Genomic DNA, 19070 nt, shown 5'->3' with positions numbered 1-19070 from the left:
GAAGGAGAAACTGTCCTCAAGCAGGCTACATTGTTGTTGTAGAATCCCTATTACAGAGTTTAAACTGAGTTGTGTAATTGACTAAGACTAAGAAATGTAGAGGAAAAAAAAAAATGTTTGTCCTTTCTTTCTCCTTGAGAATTCCAGACTGCTCTCTCCTTGAGGACCCCCAGACTTCTTATTAACCTGCCTAGGAATTGACTCCTCAAGGACAAATTGTGTAAAGAGAAAGCCAAGAGCTAGATAGATACATATATGTGACGTTACTGCAGCATCTGGTTTCCTGTATCACATATTTGATTTTTCTGCATTTTCCAGTCTCATGAACCAAAAAAGACCAAAAAAAAAAAAAAAAAAAAAAGACACTAGCACTGAGATTAGACTATTCTGCTTATAATCCTCCAGAGGGCACACTTAATGTCCTTGTTTCTCGGGCTATACATAAAAAGGTTCAGCATAGGAGTGACCGCAGTGTACATCACCAAGGCCACTGCACCCTTCCTGGGGGAAGATGAGGCAGTTGAGCTGAGGTATACACCCATGCCTGTTTCATAAAATAAACAAACAACTGCCAGGTGAGAACCCCAGGTGGAGAAGGCTTTGTACTTCCTACCTGACGAGGACATTCTCATAATGGAGGATATATTTCAAGTATAAGAGTAAAGGACCCCTGAGAGTGGAATCCTACCAATGATGGTACTAATGAAATAGATTAATATGATATCGATGGAGGTGTCAGAACAGGAAAGGTTGAGGAGTTGAGAAAGGTCACAGAAGAAGTGAAGTATTTCACCATCTGCACAGAAGGTAAGCTGTGACATCATCAAGCAGTGCATCAGGGAGGTCAAAAGGCTGATGGAAAATGACACCAGGACCAATAAGCCACAGAGGCGAGGGTTCATGATGACCAGGTAGTGTAGAGGGTGACGAATGGTCCCAACCTGTAATAGGAAATCACCATCTGGAGGAGACTCTCCAAACATGCATAAAGAGAGAAAAAGTTCCCCTGAGCTAGACACGCTGCATAGGGGATGGATTTGCTGTGTGTCTGGAGATTCACTAACATCTTGGGGACAGCGGTGGTGCTGAAACTGATGTCAGCCAAGGACAAATTGGAAAGGAAAGAATACATGAGGGTGTGAAGGTGGGGGTCAGAGATGACAGCCAGAATGACGAGCAGGTTCCCAAACACGGTGACCAGGTATATGGACAGGAAGAGCCCAAAGAGGAGGGGCTGCAGGTCTGGATCATCTGAGAGGCCCAGGAGGAGGAATTCTGAGAGACCTGTTGGATTCTGAGGTTCCCTGTTGATGGGGTATCTTTAGAAAAAAGTAGAGGGTGTTGAATAAACAATTGTGGAGGCACCCAGATAAGTGTCCAAACTTTGTATTTAATAATTCACAAATAGTTTTCACTCTTGAAGACCACACACTCTACCACCTTCAGCAATATTTCTCAATTGCAAGGACATCTTTTTTGATGCCCAGAGTATTCACCAGTTTCTTTTTCTTCTTCTTCTTTTTTCAATCCAGAGCTTCTGTTTATCAAAAGACACTGTAGGAAATGAAAGTCACAGAGGGACAGAACCCCTGGTTAACACATTGGTTACTAGTTTTCTACTGCTGCCTCAACTCATTACCAACAACCTAGGGACTTCAAAAACAAGGGAAATGTGTTATCACATAGTTCTGCAGGCTAGAAGTCTGGCATAGGTATGACTGGGCTAGAAGCAGGTTGTCAGCAGTGCTGGTTCCTTCTCAAGTTTCCAAGGAGGAGTTTGTTTCCAGCTTCTAGATGCTCCTTCTTCAAAGCAGCAAGGGCACACCCCTCCGGCCCTACTTCCGTGGTCCGTCTCCCTCTGGTTGTGGCCAGGAAAGCCTCTCTGCTCTGAAGGACTCATGTGACTCAATGGACCCACCTGGACATCACAGGGTCATCTCTCCATCTCAAGATTTTTAGTTTAAGCACATCTGCCAAGTTCCTGTCCCCATGTACTGTGACATACACATCAGTCCTGGGGATTAGTGCAGGAAATCTTTAACAAGGGAAACATTCTGCCTGCCACAACCTACTAAACAAGTCATGGTCTCATACCCAGGATTTTTTTTTCAAACTTTAAACCTTTTATTTTGTATTGAGGTATACCCAATTAACAATGTTGTGGCAGTGTCAGATGAACAGCGAAGGGAGTTAGCCATACATATACACGTATCCATTCTCCCCTCCCATCCAGGCTGCCACATAACATTGAGCAGAGTTCCATGTGCTATACAATAGGTCCTTGTCGATTATCCATTTTGAATATGGCTGTGTGTACATGACCGTCCGAAATTCCCTAACTATCCCTTCCGTACACCTCCCACCCCGACCCCAGGCAACCATAGTTTGTTTTCTAAGTCTGTGTCTCTTTCTATTTTGTAAGTAAGCTCATTTGTATCATTTCTTTTTAGATCCCACATATAAGGGATGTCATATGATAGTTCTTCTCTGACTTATTTCACTCAGTATGACACTCTCTAGGTCCATCCATGTTGCTGCAAATATACCAGAATATTTAAAGAACTCCTGCTGCTGCTGCTGCTGCTGCTGCTGCTGCTGCTGCTAAGTCGCTTCAGTGGTGTCCGACCCTGTGCTACCCCATAGACGGCAGCCCACCAGGCTCCCCCGTCCCTGGGATTCTCCAGGCAAGAACACAGGAGTGGGTTGCCATTTCCTTCTCCAATGCATGAAAGTGAAAAGTGAAAGTGAAGTCGCTCAGTCGTGTCCGACTCTTATCGACCCCATGGACTGCAGCCTACCAGGCTCCTCCGTCCATGGGATTTTCTAGGCAAGAGTACTGGAGTGGGGTGCCATTGCCTTCTCCGAAAGAACTCCTAGTTGTTGTTATTTAGTTGGTAAGTCCTGTTCAACTCTTGCGATTCCATGGTTTGTAGCCTGCCAGGCTCCTCTGTCCATGGGATTTCCCAGGCAAGAATACTGGAGTGGTTTGCCAATTTCTTCTTCTAGGGGTCTTACTGACCCAGGGATCGAACCCACATCTCCTGCATTGGCAGGCAGATTCTTTTACCACTGAGCCCCCAGGGAAGTCATCATTAGTTTCTTTAGCACTGATTTTAAAGGCATGGGGCCAAAGAATATTAGTGAGGTTAGGACATTTTGAGATAACAAATCTATGAACCCAGTAATATATCTGCTCCCTAGTTTTAATGGGAAAATAAAAATGAAAAAATATTCTTCTGATTTAAAAATTATACTTGACATTAAAAAGCATTCAAATATACTGTATCTTATCTAAATGCAGTATAAGAAAGTTCACTGACTTGCAATGTAGTCCTAAAGAGATAAAACCTTACTCACTGGATTCTAAATTAAAATCAAATGTTCACAGTCAGATAGTATTCCTGTTTGCTAGTTAATTTTAAGGGTTTTTCATTGTTTTTTGGTTTTATAAAATACATCTTTTGTGGAGATAGAGACTCACTCAAATGTGTGGGTGGTCAGTCTCTTCAGATGTAACTGATAAACACTTGGTCTCGGTGAACTTCACATTTTGTTTTTTTTTTTAATAAAAATTTATTTATTTTAATTGGAGGCTAATTACTTTACAATATTGTAATGGTTTTGCCATACATTGACATGAATCTGCCACAGGTGTACATGTGTTCCCCATCCTGAACCCCCCTCCCACCTCCCTCCCCATCCCATCCCTCTGGGTCATCCCAGTACACCAGCCTTGAGCATTGAACCTGGACTGGCGATTTGTTTTGCATATGATAATATATATGTTTCAATGCCATTCTCCCAAATCATCCCACCCTCGCCCTCTCCCACAGAGTCCAGATGTTCTATATATCTGTTTCTATTTTGCTGTCTCACAGACAGGGTTATCGTTACCATCTTTCTAAATTCCATATATATGTGTTATTATACTGTATTGGTGTTTATCTTTCTAGCTTACTCCACTCTGTATGATAGGCTTCAATTTCATCCACCTCATTAAAACTGATTCAAATGTATTCTTTTTAATGGCTGAGTAATACTGCATGGGGTATATGTACCACAGCTTTCTTATCCATTCATCTGCTTATGGACATCTAGGTTGCTTCCATGTCCTGGCTACTGTAAACAGTGCTGTGATGAAAATTGGGGTACACGTGTCTCTTTCAGTTCTGGTTTCCTTAATGTGTATGCCCAGCAGTGGGATTGCTGGGTCGTATGGCTGTTCTATTTCCAGTTTTATAAGGAATCTCCACACTGTTCTCCACAGTGGCTGTACTAGTTTGCATTCCCACCAACAGTGTAAGAGGGTTCCCTTTACTCCACATCCTCTCCAACATTTATTGCTTGTAGACTTTTGGATAGCAGCCATTCTGAGTGGCCTCCCTGGTGGCTCAGAGGTTAAAGCATCTGCCTGCAATGCAGGAGACTCAGGTTCGATCACTGGGTCTGGAAAATCCCCTGGAAAAGGAAATGGCAACCCACTCCAGTATTCTTGCCTGGAGAATCCCATGGAGGAAGGAACCTGGTAGGCTACAGTCCATGGGGTCACAGAGTTGGACACGACTGAGCTACTTCACTTTCATTCTGACTGGCATGAAATGGTACCTCTTTGTGGGTTTTTGTTTTGTTTTGTTTTGCATTTCTCTGATACTGGCTGATGTTGAGCATCTTTTCATGTATTTGTTAGCCATCTGTATGTCTTCTTTGGAGAAATGTCTGTTTAGGTCTTTGGCCCATTTTTTGATTAGGTCATTTATTTTTCTAGAATTGAGCTGCAGGAGTTGCTTGTATATTTTTGGGATTAATTCTTTGTCAGTTGCTTCATTTGCTATTATTTTCTCCCATTCTGAAGGCTGTCTTTTCACCTTGCTTATAGTTTCCTTTGTTGTGCAGAAGCTTTTAATTTTAATTGGGTCTCATTTGTTTATTTTTGCTTTTATTTCCAATATTTTGGGAGGTAGGTCATAGAGAATCCTGCTGTGATTTATGTCGGAGAGTGTTTTGCCTATGTTCTCCTCTAGGAGTTTTATAGTTTCTGGTCTTATGTTTAGAACTTCACATTTTGATGAATATGTTTTTGTTGAAAGAACAAAGCCATTTGGCATTGCTGATCTTGAAGATAGTATTAATATACAATGCACCAATGATTAACAATTAAATTTTAATATATTCTGAATTTGTTTTTCATATTTGCAAATTTTAAAAAATTGGAGTATAGTTGCTTTACAATGTTGTGTTAGTTTCTGTGGTACAACAAAGTGAATCATGTATGTGTATACACATATCCCCTCCCTTGTGGACCTCACTCCCGCTTCCCCATCCCACCCACCTAGGTCACCACAGAGCACCCAGCTGAGCTCTCTGCACTATACCATAGCTTCCCATTAGCTATCTGTTTCATACAGTACACAAATGTCAATTCTAGTCTCCCAGTGTATCCCACCCGTCTCCTGCTCCATGGCCACAAGTCCATTCTCCATGTCTGTGTCTCTATTCCTGCCCTGCAAATAGATTCATCTGTACTATTTTTCTAGATTCTTTTTCTAGATATTTGTTTTTCTCTTTCTGGCTCACTTCACTCTGCATGACTGTCCATCCATGTCTCTACAAATGACCCAATGTCATTCCTTTTTATGTCTGAGTAATATTCCATTGCATATACATACCACATATTTATCCATTCATCTGTTGGTGGATGTTTAGGTTGATTTGATGTCCTGGTTATTGTGAATAGTGCTGCAATGAACATTGGGTGCTTGTGACTTTTTGATTTATGGTTTTCTCAGTGTATGCCCAGCACTGTGATTGCTGGATCATATGGTAGTTCTATTTTTAATTTTTTAAGGAACCTCCATACTATTCTCCATAGTAGCTGTATCAATCTACATTCCTACCACTCCCTAACACCATACACAAAAATAAACTCAAAATAGATTAAAGACCTAAATATAAGACTGGGCAGTTTAAAATTCTTAGAGGAAAACATCGGAAGAACACTCCTTGACAAAAAACACAGCAAGATCTTTTTTGACCTACCTCCTGCTGCTGCTGCTGCTGCTGCTGCTAAGTCGCTTCAGTGTGTCCGACTCTGTGTGACCCCATAGACGGCAGCCCACCAGGCTCCCCTGTCCCTGGGATTCTCCAAGCAAGAACACTGGAGTGGGTTGCCATTTCCTTCTCCAATGCATGAAAGTGAAAAGTGAAAGTGAAGCAGTCGTGTCCGACTCTTAGCTACCTCATGGACTGCAGCACACCAGGTCCTCCGACCATGAGATTTTCCAGGCAAGAGTACTGGAGTGGGGTGCCTTTGCCTTCTCTGGACCTAACTCCTAGGATAATGAAAGTAAAAACAAATATACAAATGGGACCTAATTAAAATTAAAAGATTTTGCACAGCAAAGACAACCATAAATGAGATGAAAAGACAAACCTCAGAATGGAAGAAAGTATTTGCAAATGAAGCAATGGACAAGGTATTACTTTCCAAGATACACAGCTTATGAAACTCAATATCAGAAAAAATAAGCAGCTCAATCAAAAAATGGATGGAAGACCTATGCAGACATTTCTCCAAAGTGTGTTAGTTGCTCAGTTCAGTTCAGTTCAGTTCAGTCGCTCAGTCATGTCCAACTCTTTGTGACCCCATGGACTGTAGCCTGCCAGGCTCCTCTGTCCCTGAAAATCTCCAGGCAAGAATACTGGAGTGGGTTGTCATTCCCTTCTCCAGGGAATCTTCCTGACCCAGGGATTGAACCTGGGTCTACTGCATTGCAGGGAGATTCTTTACCATGAGCCATCAGGGAAGGCCTCTTCCAAAGACACAGAGAATGTTTTCTTAATCAATGTCATACACTCTCAGAGAAAGGTTGGAGGGTGAGTCTATGTTTTGCTGTGTTTGTTTGTAGCAGCTAGGTAAAACTTCTTAAATATGCCTCTAATCCTAAGTATTTGTGAAGGACTGATTTCTCATCAGATCCTACCTTTTATGAACAGTCAAGAAAATCAAGACCTAATCAGGTCCTAAACATTACTTTAGCCTCCTTATGCCAACTTAAGAGCTTTTCATGCCAATTCTTCCTTATAGAGAGTTTCTGTTTCTCCTAAATTCAGCTCCCTGAATATCAGTTGGATTGGCAGGACAGAATACTGTCAAGGTGCCTTGTAAATGGAGTTTCACTGTCTGCATTCGAATCTGACTTTATCCCATTCTATACCACAGGGCTTGATCAAAATTACATTAAAAATAAAATTTCCACCCTCAGGTGTAAAATTATAATAATGAATGTTGCTCTCTTTTTGTGGGAGACAGTAATTCAGATAAAGGGCTTCCCTATTGGTTCAAAGAGTAAAGAATCTGTCTGCAATGTGGGACACTAGGGTTTGGTTCCTGGGTTGGGAAGATTCCCTGGAGAATGGAATGGCAACCCACTCCAGTATTCTTGCCTGGGGAATTTCACTGACAGAGGAGACTTGGCGGACTACAGTTCATAGGAGTGAAAAGAGTCGGACATGACATAGAGACTAAAACTTTCACATTCACACTTTCAATGCAAATAAAATAGCAAACTACATTAAAATATCACTTCAGCCTCTGGTGTGTGAATTCTTACATAAGTCTTCGTAATACTGTGGTTACTGTCATCACTTCATCACCATCACCTTCCAGAGCATCTGGATAACTTAGGGGGACACTTTAGAGGGGCCTGTTTCCTAATCAGGTAGAAATGATGCTCAAGGAAGATAGAACCAGTGTGGAAGGAATGCAAAAACTTAAGTGTTCTGGGATCCCCACCACTAACAATAACATAAACCTCATGCTTTGAGCTGAATCTGTGCATTTTAGTGGCCTCCCGCCAACTATTCCAACTGTCCCACTGCTTTGATGGTGAGCAAACAAGGCTCCTCCGATGCCTCCTGCACTCAGTGTCTCCTTCTGCACTTGGCACTCTCTGGACTGGGCTGTGCCTCCGCTGGACCAGGACTGAGGGATGTAGATTGGCTGCCCCTCCCCTACCTGCTGTTGGATGAGGGCTGAGGCTTTGTCCTCAGGACAGGCAACAAGACAGACTCAGGTGTGGGCCTCTGGTGCAGACAACAATTCTGGGGGGATGAGACACACAGGTATTGATCCCATTGGACTGGAGCTGGCTAATTGAAGGGCTGGGAAGCACAGGCTGCTTATTTACAGTGATGCAGCCTGGAGAACTTCATGCACATAGCAAATTAGCCAAACTGGTCCACTGTCTCTCAATCCCTGAGGGTTTGTTAATGTAATGGAGGAGGAAAAGGAGAAAAGTGAATGTGTTAGGAAGGATCCAGTAGAGCCTAGAGGAGGCTGACTTCTGCTTCTCACTTCTGCCTTCCAGTTTATTTTCTCATCATAAAATTCAGATACATTTTTTTTTCAATTAGGGGAAGCAATACATGATTTTATGTCTGTAAATCCACTGAATTAGTCATGAAATTTAGAGAGATTTAGGTCTTCCCTTCCAAGATTCTGATAGTATTTCTATTTTCATGGTTAAGATTTCTGTCTCTGGCATTGTCTTTTTTTTTTTTTTTTTCTATAGTCCTTGTCTGGAGTTTTGGATTTTCTGCCTTGGAGATTTATGGTTTTCTGAAGTTTGAATGACAGTCTGAATTCTAGTTCTAATATGCTTGGAATTTTAAATCCTAAATTCTATTAATTTAAGGGCTTCCCTGGTAACTCAGACAGTAAAGAATCCACCTGCAATGCAGAAGACCTGGGTTTGATCCCCGATTCGGGAAGATCCCCTGGAGAAGGAAATGGAAACCCACTCCAGTATTCTTGCCTGGAAAATTCCAAGGACAGAATTAATTTAAAATTCTAACTCTTAAGTTTTCTCTTCATTTGATGTATGTTGTTACGTTACACAACTGTTTATTTTAACATATTTTCTCATAACTTGCTAGCTTGCTCAAACACTTCAAGGGGCATCAGAGAATCTACATACAAAATGGGGGCCAGTGTTGTAGTCTTATCAAGGTTTGACTAGAAGAATATTTGATTCCAAGCTCACTTCCATGTCTGTTCATAGTACTGAGTGCTTTGGAGACTAGAGGATTCTTTTAGTTTCTTACCTCTTATGAGGCAACTGACTTCCATCAGAGCAAGGAGGTCAGTAGACTGGAGAGGACTGGCAAGATGAAAACTGAGCTATTTCACATATTAATGGTGGAAGCGACAGGCCAATAGTTTTCCAAATTCAGTTTACTGGAAACAAGTCACTGTGTTCAGTCCAAGGAGACACGTACGTACAAGGGCATGAACAGAGGTGGTGGGGGTCTTTGAAAGCATCTTTGAAGCTACCCACTTAACCAGCCTCATTCTCCCTCTGTACAGTTGACTCTAAAAAGAATAAAACTATGGAGATATTTTTCTGTATTCCAGCCTTGGCTCCAAAACATCATCTTTTCAAGAAAAATTCCCCAGAGAAGAACTAGAACATGAAAAACTTGCCCTGTTGTGGGTACTTCTGCAGACCCCACCTTGCTGTTCCTAGCCATACAGTCAGAAATATCTCGTTTCTCTTACACCTATAAAGTCCTTCCATCACTGTTAGAATAAGACACATCCTTTCCAGTGCTGGAGTTCTACCAACATCTCAGTGTTCATCCCTTAGTCGTGTCTGACTCTTTACGACCTTTGGACTATAGCCCACCAGGCTCCTCTGTCCATGGGATTCTCCAGGCAAGAATACTGGAGTGGGTTGTCGTGCTCTCCTCCAGGGGATCTTCCCAACCCAAGAATCGAACCCGGGTCTCTGGCATCTCTTGCATTGCTTATTTCTACTCAATAAAGAGGTCACATCTCTCTCTAAATATATTTTTCTTTAAAACCTTTGTGTTTGAACTCTTGGTGTTCATTAAGACAGTGTCTTTTTAGTTTTAAAGCAGGATATGCGAGATGTGGTCTGTTGTGACCTTCTACATCTTATCCTTGCTGTACTCCTGGCTCATAGTCTGTGTATGAGGAACTCAGAGATTAAGTCTTCATTAAATAATAGACAGAAAACTAGATACGCAGTTTTCTCAATTAAGCTGCACATATTTATCTAGTTTTCTGCCTATCAGATAATAAGAATATTCAGTTACATCGGACATGGGAATTCCCAAGGGGCACAGTGGTAAAGAACCTGCCTGCCCTGCAGGAGGTTACAAGAAATGTGGGTTCTATCCCTGGGTTGTGAAGGTCCTCTGGGATAGGAAATGGCAACCAGCTCTAGTATTCTCGCCTGGAAAATTCCATGGACAGAGGAGCCTTGTGGGCTACAGTCCATGGGGTTGCTAAGTGTTGGATATGATTGAGTACTGAGCACATTCAGCACTAATTGGACATGGAACCCTGGGAACCACTGCACTTGTGGTGGTGTCTGAGATGAGGGCAGTCTTGTGAGGATGGTTCTCCCGATTCTGTGGTGTGGCCAGTTCTCTTCAGTATGAAAGGGCAATGGGAAAAGTAAAGCCAAGTTGAAGCCCCTCAGAGGTCTATAAAAACCACCAGGGTGCTCTAAAGATGATCCCTTAGAGTTGGCTGCAGTTGGGCGAAAATGAATCAAATACTTACATACTCACATCATACAGTCTTCGGATGTGGGCTGCCTTGGGCTCTCTGTAGCTGAGGGAGATCCCTCTAGAAGTTGATTCTTTTTTAAAAAGTTTATTTTAATTGGAGCATAATTACTTTATAATATTGTGATGATTTTGCCATACAGCTACATGAATCTTGAGGGCTGAGTAACATCCAACATTTGGGGAAAGTGTCTCTCATTTCTGACTGATTTTGTGTGTGTGGTAAAACAACATAAGATAATTTTACCCTGTTAATTATTTTTAAGTGTACAGTTAAGTGGCATTAAGTATATTCATATTGTTTTGCAACCATCACCACCATTCATCTCCAGAACTATTTTGTCTTCCCCAACTGAAACTCTGTGCCCATTAAACACTAACTCCCCTTTCCTTCTCCCAAAGCCTTTGGAAACCATCATTCTCTTCTGTGTCTATAGGAATTTGAATACTTTAGGTACTTCATATCGGTGGGAATCACTCAACTTCTGTTCTTTATGTCTGATTATGTAATATGATTGGGCTTCCCTGATGGCTCAAAGGGTAAAGTGTCTGCCTGAAATGAGGGAGACCTGAGTTCAATCCCTGGGTTCGGCAGATCCACTGGAGAAGGAAATGGAAACCCACTCTTGCCTGGAAGATTCAACAGACAGAGGAGCCTTGTAGGCTACAGTCCATGGGATTGTGAAGAGTCGCACACAACTGAGCAACTTCACTTATGTAATATAACTGGGGAGAAGTTAGATGGAATGGGAAGGAGAATTATCAGAAAAATTGGGAATTGACTTTACTTTGGCGGGTACTCTATATCTACCCCTCAGGAAGCACACATCCCAGTTTTCCTAATAAAGTCCCAGTTAACAACTTCTTATTCAAACTTAGTATTCATGGTGTCCTATTTTAATATCCGAATACTTTGGTTTGGAAATGAAATGAAATACCCATCCTATTTGCCAAAATTCATTAAGGAGCAAAAATATATTAGATGTCTTGGTCATTAACATAGGGTTTAAATACACATAACAAATAGGGAATAATAATAAGAAAACGTAGAATCAGTTGTTATTTAGTCACTAAGATGTTTTGGGACCTCAGGGACTGTAGCCTCCCAGGCTCCTCTGTCCATGAGATTTCCCAGGCAAGAATACTGAGGTGAGTTGTCATTCCCTTCTCCATGGAATCTTCCCAACCCAGGGATTGAACTCTCATCTCCTGTACTGCAGAAGGATTCTTTACTGTTAGGCCAGAAGGAAAGCCCATAGATTCAGTATATGACAAGAAATAGATCTGTATTTATTTGAAGGTGATAGAAATAAGACTGCCTGTGACCAAGGGCTTTGAGTAATACATAAGGAAATTGAGAAGTGCACAATGAGGTGGTGTGCAAAATCTTGGAAGGATTATGACCCTCAAACAATGTCCCAATTTCAGTAGAGCTAATTTAAGAGGGAAAAAAGGTGTAACCAGAAAGCCAGATTGCTACATATATGCTATGGAATTGCAGATTCATCACAGTTACTTGTTGCACATATTTGATTTTACTATCTTTTACAGTCTTAACAAACAACAACAGAAAAATTACACAAGTATTGAAATTAGGCTTTTCTGATGATAATTCTCCACAGGGCATTCTTGATGTCCTTGTTCCTTAGGCTGTAGATGAAGGGGTTCAGCATAGGGGTGACCACAGTGTACATCACCGAGGCCACTGCACTCTTCCTACGGGAAGATGAGACAGTGGAGCTGAGATATATCCCAAGGCCAGTTCCATAAAACAAACAAACAACTGACAGATGAGAACCACAGGTAGAGAAGGCTTTGTACTTCCCATCTGATGAGGAGACTCTCAGAATGGAAGATATAATTCGAGTATAAGAGTAAATGATCCCTGAGAGTGGAACTCCACCCAAGATGGCACCAATGAAATAGATTAATATGTTATTGATGAAGGTGTCAGAACAGGAAAGGTTGAGGAGCTGAGAAAGTTCACAAAAGAAATGAGGAATTCCCACTTCTGCACAGAAGGTAAGCTGTGACACCATCAAGTAGTGCAGCAGGGAGGTCAAAAGGCTGATGGAAAATGACACCAGGACCAACAAGCCACAGAAGCGGGGGTTCATGATGACCAGGTAGTGTAGGGGGTGACAAATGGCCACCAACCGGTCATAGGCCATCACTGTCAGAAGGAGACTCTCCAAAAATGCAAAAAGAGAAAAAAAGGTGAGTTGAGTTAGGCAGCCTGCATAGGTGATTGATTTCCTATGTTTCTGGAGGCTCACTAGCATCTTGGGGATGGTGGTGGTGCTGAAACTGACATCAGTCAATGATAGGTTAGAAAGGAAGATATACATGGGGATGTGGAGGTGGGAATCAGAGGTGACAGCCAGGATGATGAGCAGGTTCCCTAGGATGGTGACCAGGTACATGGACAGGAAGAGCCCAAAGAGAAGGGGCTGCAGGTCTGGATCATCTGAGAGGCCCAGGAGGAGGAATTCAGAGACACCTGTTAGATTCTGTGGTTTCATGTTGATGGGACACCTTTCAAAAAAAGTAGAGAGTGTTGAATACACAAAACAATGTTAGAGGCACCTAGATAAGTGTCCAAACTGAATTTAATCAATTCACAAATAAAGTATTAGGGGAAAAATATAGGAAGAACATTCCTTGACATACATAACAGTAAGATCTTTTTTGACTCACCACCTAGGGTAACGAAAATAAAATGATAACGTAACAACAACAAAAATGGGACCCAATTAAAATTAAAAACTTTTGCACAGAAAAGATAACCATAAATGAGATGAAAAGACAAACCTCAACATAGGAAAAAATATTTTCAAATGAAGCTATGGACAAAGAATTAGTCCCAAAATATAGAAAAAGGCTGTGAAACTCAGTATCAGAAAAAAAAAATCAATAAAAAATGGGTGGAAGGCCTACATGTTTCCAGAGACACACAGAATTTTTTTCAATCGTTATCAAATACTTTCAGAAAAAGATTGGAGGTTGAGTTTATATTTTTCTGTATTTGTTTGTCACGGCCAGGTAAAACTTCTTTAATATCCGTCTACTCCTGAATATATATATGAAGGCTTGATTTTTCATCAAATCCCACCTCTTATGAACAGTCAAAAAATTTAAGACCTAATCAGGTCTCAAACACCAAGTTGGCCTCCTTATGCCAGCTTAAGAGAGCTTTTCATGCCAATTCTTCCTAATAGAGAGTTTATGTTTCTCCTAAATTCAGCCCCCTAATTGTTGGCTGGATTGGCAGGAGACAATGCTGTCAAGGTGACTTGTAAACGGAGTGTCACTTTTGCCCTGTAAATGGAGAGTCACAAGTGACAGTACTGTCAAGGTGCCTTGTAAAATAGAGTGTCACTGTCTGCATTCGAATCTGACTTTATCCTCCTCTCTACCACAGAGCCTGATCAAAATTACATTAAAATTAAAATTCCTATCCTCAGGTAGAAAATGATAATAATGTATGTTGCTCTCTTTTGGGGGATGGGAATGCAGATAAAGGGCTTCCCTGTTGGATCAAAGAATAAAGAATCTGTCTGCAATAGAGGAGACCTGGGCTCAGTCCCTGGGTTTGGAAGATCCTCTGGAAAACAGAATGGCTACCCACTCCAGTATTCTTGCAGTTTCCCTGGTGGTTCAGATGGTAAAGAATCTGCCGGTAATGCAGGCGATCCAGGTTTGATCCCTGGATTGGGAAGATCCCCTGGAGAAGGGAATGGCAACCCACTCCAGTATTCTTGCCTGGAGAATTCCATTGACAGAGGAGCCTGGCAGACTACAGTCCATGGGGTCGCAAAGAGTTGGACATGAATTAGTGACTAAAACATTCACACTTTCAATGCAAATACAATAACAAACTACATTAAAAACTTATTCCAGCCTCTGGTGTATGAATTCCTACATAAGTCTTTGTAATACGGTGGTTATTGTCATCATTTCATCACCATTGCCTTCAAGATCATCTGGAGAACTTAGGGGACACTTTAGAAGGACCCGTTTCCTAATCAGGTAGAAAAGATGCCCAAGGAAGATAGAACCAATGTGGAAGGAAAACAAAAACTTGAATAAGCGCTCTAGGATCCCCACCACTAACAATAACATAAACCTCATAGGCTTTGAGCTGATCTTTGCATTTTGGTGGCCTCCCACTGACTATCATAACTCCCACTGCCTTGATGATGAGCATACAAGTCTCCCTCATCCCTCCTGCACTCAGTGTCTCCCACTGCACTTGACACTCTCTGGGCTGGGCTGTGCCTCCGCTGGACCAGGACTGAGCACTGCAGATTGGCTGCCTGTCCCCTACCTGCTATTGGATGAAGGCTGAGGCTTTGTCCTAAGAACAGGCAGTAAGACAGACTCAGGTGTGGGCCTCCTGGTACAGACAACAACCCTGGGAGGAAGAGACACATAGGTATTGATCCCATTGGACTGGAGCTGGCTAACTGAAGAGCTGGGAAGCACAGGCTGATTATTTACAGTGACTCAGCCTGGAGAACTTCATGCACAGAGCAGATAATTAGCCAAACTGGTCCATGGTCTCTCAATCGCTGAGGGTTTGCTAATTTAATGGAGGAGGAAAAGGAAAAAACTGAATGTATTAGGAAGGATCCAGTAGAGCCTGGAAGAGGCTGACTTGTACTCTTCACCTCTGCCTTCCAGTTTACTTTCTCATCATCAAATTCAGACACTTTTTTTTTCCCCCAATTAGGGGAAGCAATACATGATTTTATGTCTGTAAATTCACTGAATTAATCATGAAATCTAGAGAGATTTTGGTCATCTCTTCCAAGAATGTGATAGTATTTCTATGTTAGTGGTTAAGTTTTCTGCCTCTGGCATTGTCATATTTTTCTTTCTATAGTCCTGGTCTCAAGTTTTGGGTTTTCTGTCTTGGAGATTTACGTTTTTTGTTATTATATATATAATATATATATATATATTTTTAACTTTATTTTATTGGTTTTGCCATACATTGACATGAATCCACCACAGGTGTATACAAGCTCCCAATCCTGAACCCTCCTCCCACCTCCCACCCCATATCATCTCTCTGGATCATCCCCATGCACCAGCCCCAAAAATCCTGTATCCTGTATCAAACATAGACTGGCACTTCATTTCTTACATGATAGTATACATGTTTCAAAGCCATTCTCCCAAATCATCCCGCCCTCTCCCTCTCCCTCAGTGTCCAAAAGTCCATTCTATACATTTGTGTCTCTTTTGCTGTCTTGCATAAAGGGTCATCATTACCCTCTTTCTAAATTCCGTATATATGTGTCAGTATACTGTACTGGTGTTTCACTTTCTGGCTTACTTCACTCTGTATAAGCGGCTCTAGTTTCCATCCATCTCATTAGAACTGATTCAAATGTATTCTTTTTAATGGCTGAGTAATACTCCATTGTGTATATGTACCACAGCTTTCTTATCCATTCATCTGCTGATGGACATCTAGGTTGCTTCCATGTCCTGGCTATTATAAACAGTGCTGCGATGAACACTGGGGTACATGTGTCTCTTTCAATTCTGGTTTCCTTGGTGTGTATGCCCAGCAGTGGGAATGCTGGGTCATAAGGCAGCTCTATTTGCAATTTTTTAAGGAATCTCCACACTGTTTTCCATAGTGGCTGTACTAGTTTGCATTCCCACCAACAGTATAACAGGGTTCCCTTTTCTCCACATCCTCTCCAGCATTTATTGCTTGCAGACTTTTGGATCGCAGCCATTCTGACTGGTGTGAAATGTTACCTCACTGTGGTCTTGATTTGCATTTCTCTGATAATGAGTGACGTTGAGCATCTTTTCATGTGTTTGTTAGCCATCCGTATGTCTTCTTTGGAGAAATGTCTATTTAGTTCTTTGGCCCATTTTTTGATTGGGTCGTTTATTTTTCTGGAGTTGAGCTGCATAAGTTGCTTGTATATTTTTGAGATTAGTTGTTTGTCAGTTGCTTCATTTGCTATTGTTTTCTCCCATTCAGAAGGCTGTCTTTTCACCTTACTTATAGTTTCCCTTGTTGTGCAGAAGCTTTTAATTTTAACTAGATCCCATTTGTTTATTTTTGCTTTTATTTCCAGAATTCTGGGAGGTGGATCATAGAGGATCCTGCTGTGATTTATGTCAGAGAGTGTTTTGCCTGTGTTCTCCTCTAGGAGTTTTATAGTTTCTGGTCTTACATTTAGATCTTTAATCCATTTTGAGCTTATTTTTGTGTGTGGTGTTAGAAAGTAATCTAGTTTCATCCTTTTACAAGTGGTTGACCAGTTTTCCCAGCACCACTTGTTAAAGAGATTGTCTTTACTCCATTGTATATTCTTGCCTCCTTTGTCGAAGATAAGGTGTCCATATGTGTGTGGATTTATCTCTGGGCTTTCTATTTTGTTCCATTGATGTATATTTCTGTCTTTGTGCCAGTACCATACTGTCTTAATGACTGTTGCTTTGTAGTAGAGCCTGAAGTCAGGCTCCAGTTCCATTCTTGTTTCTCAAGATTGATTTGGCTATTTGAGGTTTTTTGTATTTCCATACAAATCTTGAAATTATTTGTTCTAGTTCTGTGAAAAATACCACTGGTAGCTTGATAGGATTGCATTGAATCTATAGATTGCTTTGGGTAGTATACTCATTTTGACTATATTGATTCTTCTAATCCATGAACATGGTATATTTTTCCATCTATTAGTGTCTTCTTTTATTTCTTTCATCAGTGTTTTATAGTTTTCAATATATAGGTCTTTAGTTTCTTTAGGTAGGTATATTCCCAAGTATTTTATTCTTTTCGTTGCAGTGGTGAATGGAATTGTTTCCTTAATTTCTTTTTCTACTTTCTCATTATTAGTGTACAGGAATGCAAGGGATTTCTGAGTGTTGATTTTATATCCTGCAACTTGTTATTATATTTTTTGAATTTGGAGCCAAGATGCCCAAAGTGAGAGTCACTCTGGGAACCACTGCACTTTTGTTGGTGTCTGAAATGAGGACAATCTTGTGAGAACTGTTCCCTAGACTCTGTGGCTTGGCAAACTCTCTGTAGCATGAAAGGGCAATGGAAAAGTCAAGCCAAGCTGAAGACCCTCAAAGTTCTATGAAAACCACCAGGGTGCTCTAAAGATGATCCCTTAGAGTTGGCTGCAGCTGGGGGAAAGGAGCCCAATGCTTACAACCCCACATTATGCAGTCATCAGGTGTGGGCTCTCTGAAGCTGAGCCAGATACCTCTAGGAGTTGACTCCTGAAGGCTAACACCCAAATGTGGAGCAATTCATCTCTTATTTCTGACAGGAGATTTTTTGTTGTGGTGGTAAGAAAAAAAAACATAACATTTACCTCCCTAACCATTTTTAAGTGTACAATTCAGCAGCATTAAATACATTCACATTGTTTAGCAACCATCACCACCATCCATGTCCAGAACTATTTCATCTTCCCCTAATGGACACTCTGTGCCCATTAAACACTAACTCCCCTTTTCCTGATCCCAAAGCCTCTTGCAACCATTATTCTCTTTAAATTTGACTACTTAAGCTGTGGAATCAGTCATTTTTTTGTCCCTTTCTGTCTCACTAAGTAATATGATTGGGGAGAAGTTAGATGGAATGGGAAGGAGATTTATCAGAAAATTTTGGAATCAATTTTTCTCTGGTAGGTAGCCTCCTCTCTACTCCTTGGGAAGCATATACCCCAGTTTTCCTAGGAAAGTCCCAAATGATAACTGCTTATGTAAACTCAGTATTCATAGTGCCCTATTTCAATTTCAAATTTCTCTGATTTAGAAATGAAATACCCATCCTATTTTCACAAAAAGATCATTAACGAGCAATAATATATTGGATGTATTGATCGTTATGGTAGAGTATAGATACATATAACAAATAGGGAATAATCAAAGGAAAAGTACAGAATCAATATATAACAATAAATAGAGCTGTGTTTCCTTCCTTGGAAGGAAAGCTATGACAAACATAGTCTATTAAAAAGCAGAGACATCACTTTGTTGACAAAGGTCAATATCGTCAGAACTATGGTTTTTCTAGTCATATACAAATGTGAGAGTTGGACCATGAAGGCTGAGCACCAGAGAATTGATGCTTTTGAATTGTGGTGCTGGAGAAGACTCTTGAGAATCCCTTGGACTGTTAGGAGATTAAATCAGTCAATTCTAAAGGAAATCAACCCTGAATATTCATTGGAAAAACTGATGCTGAAGCTGAAACTTCAATACTTTGGCCACCTGATGCAAAGAACTGACTCACTGGAAAATACCCTGATAATGGGAAAGATTGAGGGCAGGAAAGGTGGGTGGCAGAGGATGATATGGTTAGATAGCATCACCAAATCAATGCACATGAATTTGAGCAAACTCCAAGAGATAGTGGAGTACAGAGGAGCCTGATATGCTATAGTTCATGAAGCCGCAAGAGTCAGACACGACAGAGACACTGAACAACAACA

General features: G+C 41.1%; 1 protein-coding gene and 1 pseudogene across 1 annotated transcript; both read right to left on the bottom strand.

Annotated features, from left to right (window-relative positions):
- Positions 1-377: 377 nt before the first annotated feature.
- Positions 378-6102, bottom strand: LOC120864010 (annotated as a pseudogene).
- A 6083-nt stretch (positions 6103-12185) lies between these two features.
- LOC120864022 (olfactory receptor 18-like) lies at positions 12186-13133 on the bottom strand. Its single transcript, XM_040240792.1, has one exon. It carries the CDS (start codon positions 13113-13115, stop codon positions 12186-12188), a length of 930 nt encoding a protein of 309 aa, XP_040096726.1. The 5' UTR covers positions 13116-13133.
- Positions 13134-19070: the final 5937 nt, after the last annotated feature.

Source organism: Oryx dammah, unplaced genomic scaffold (assembly GCF_014754425.2).
Source record: "Oryx dammah isolate SB20612 unplaced genomic scaffold, SCBI_Odam_1.1 HiC_scaffold_5, whole genome shotgun sequence".
Lineage (NCBI taxonomy): Eukaryota > Metazoa > Chordata > Mammalia > Artiodactyla > Bovidae > Oryx > Oryx dammah.
Note: the sequence above shows the minus strand (reverse complement) of the source record. Positions and strands in the feature narration are given on the sequence as shown.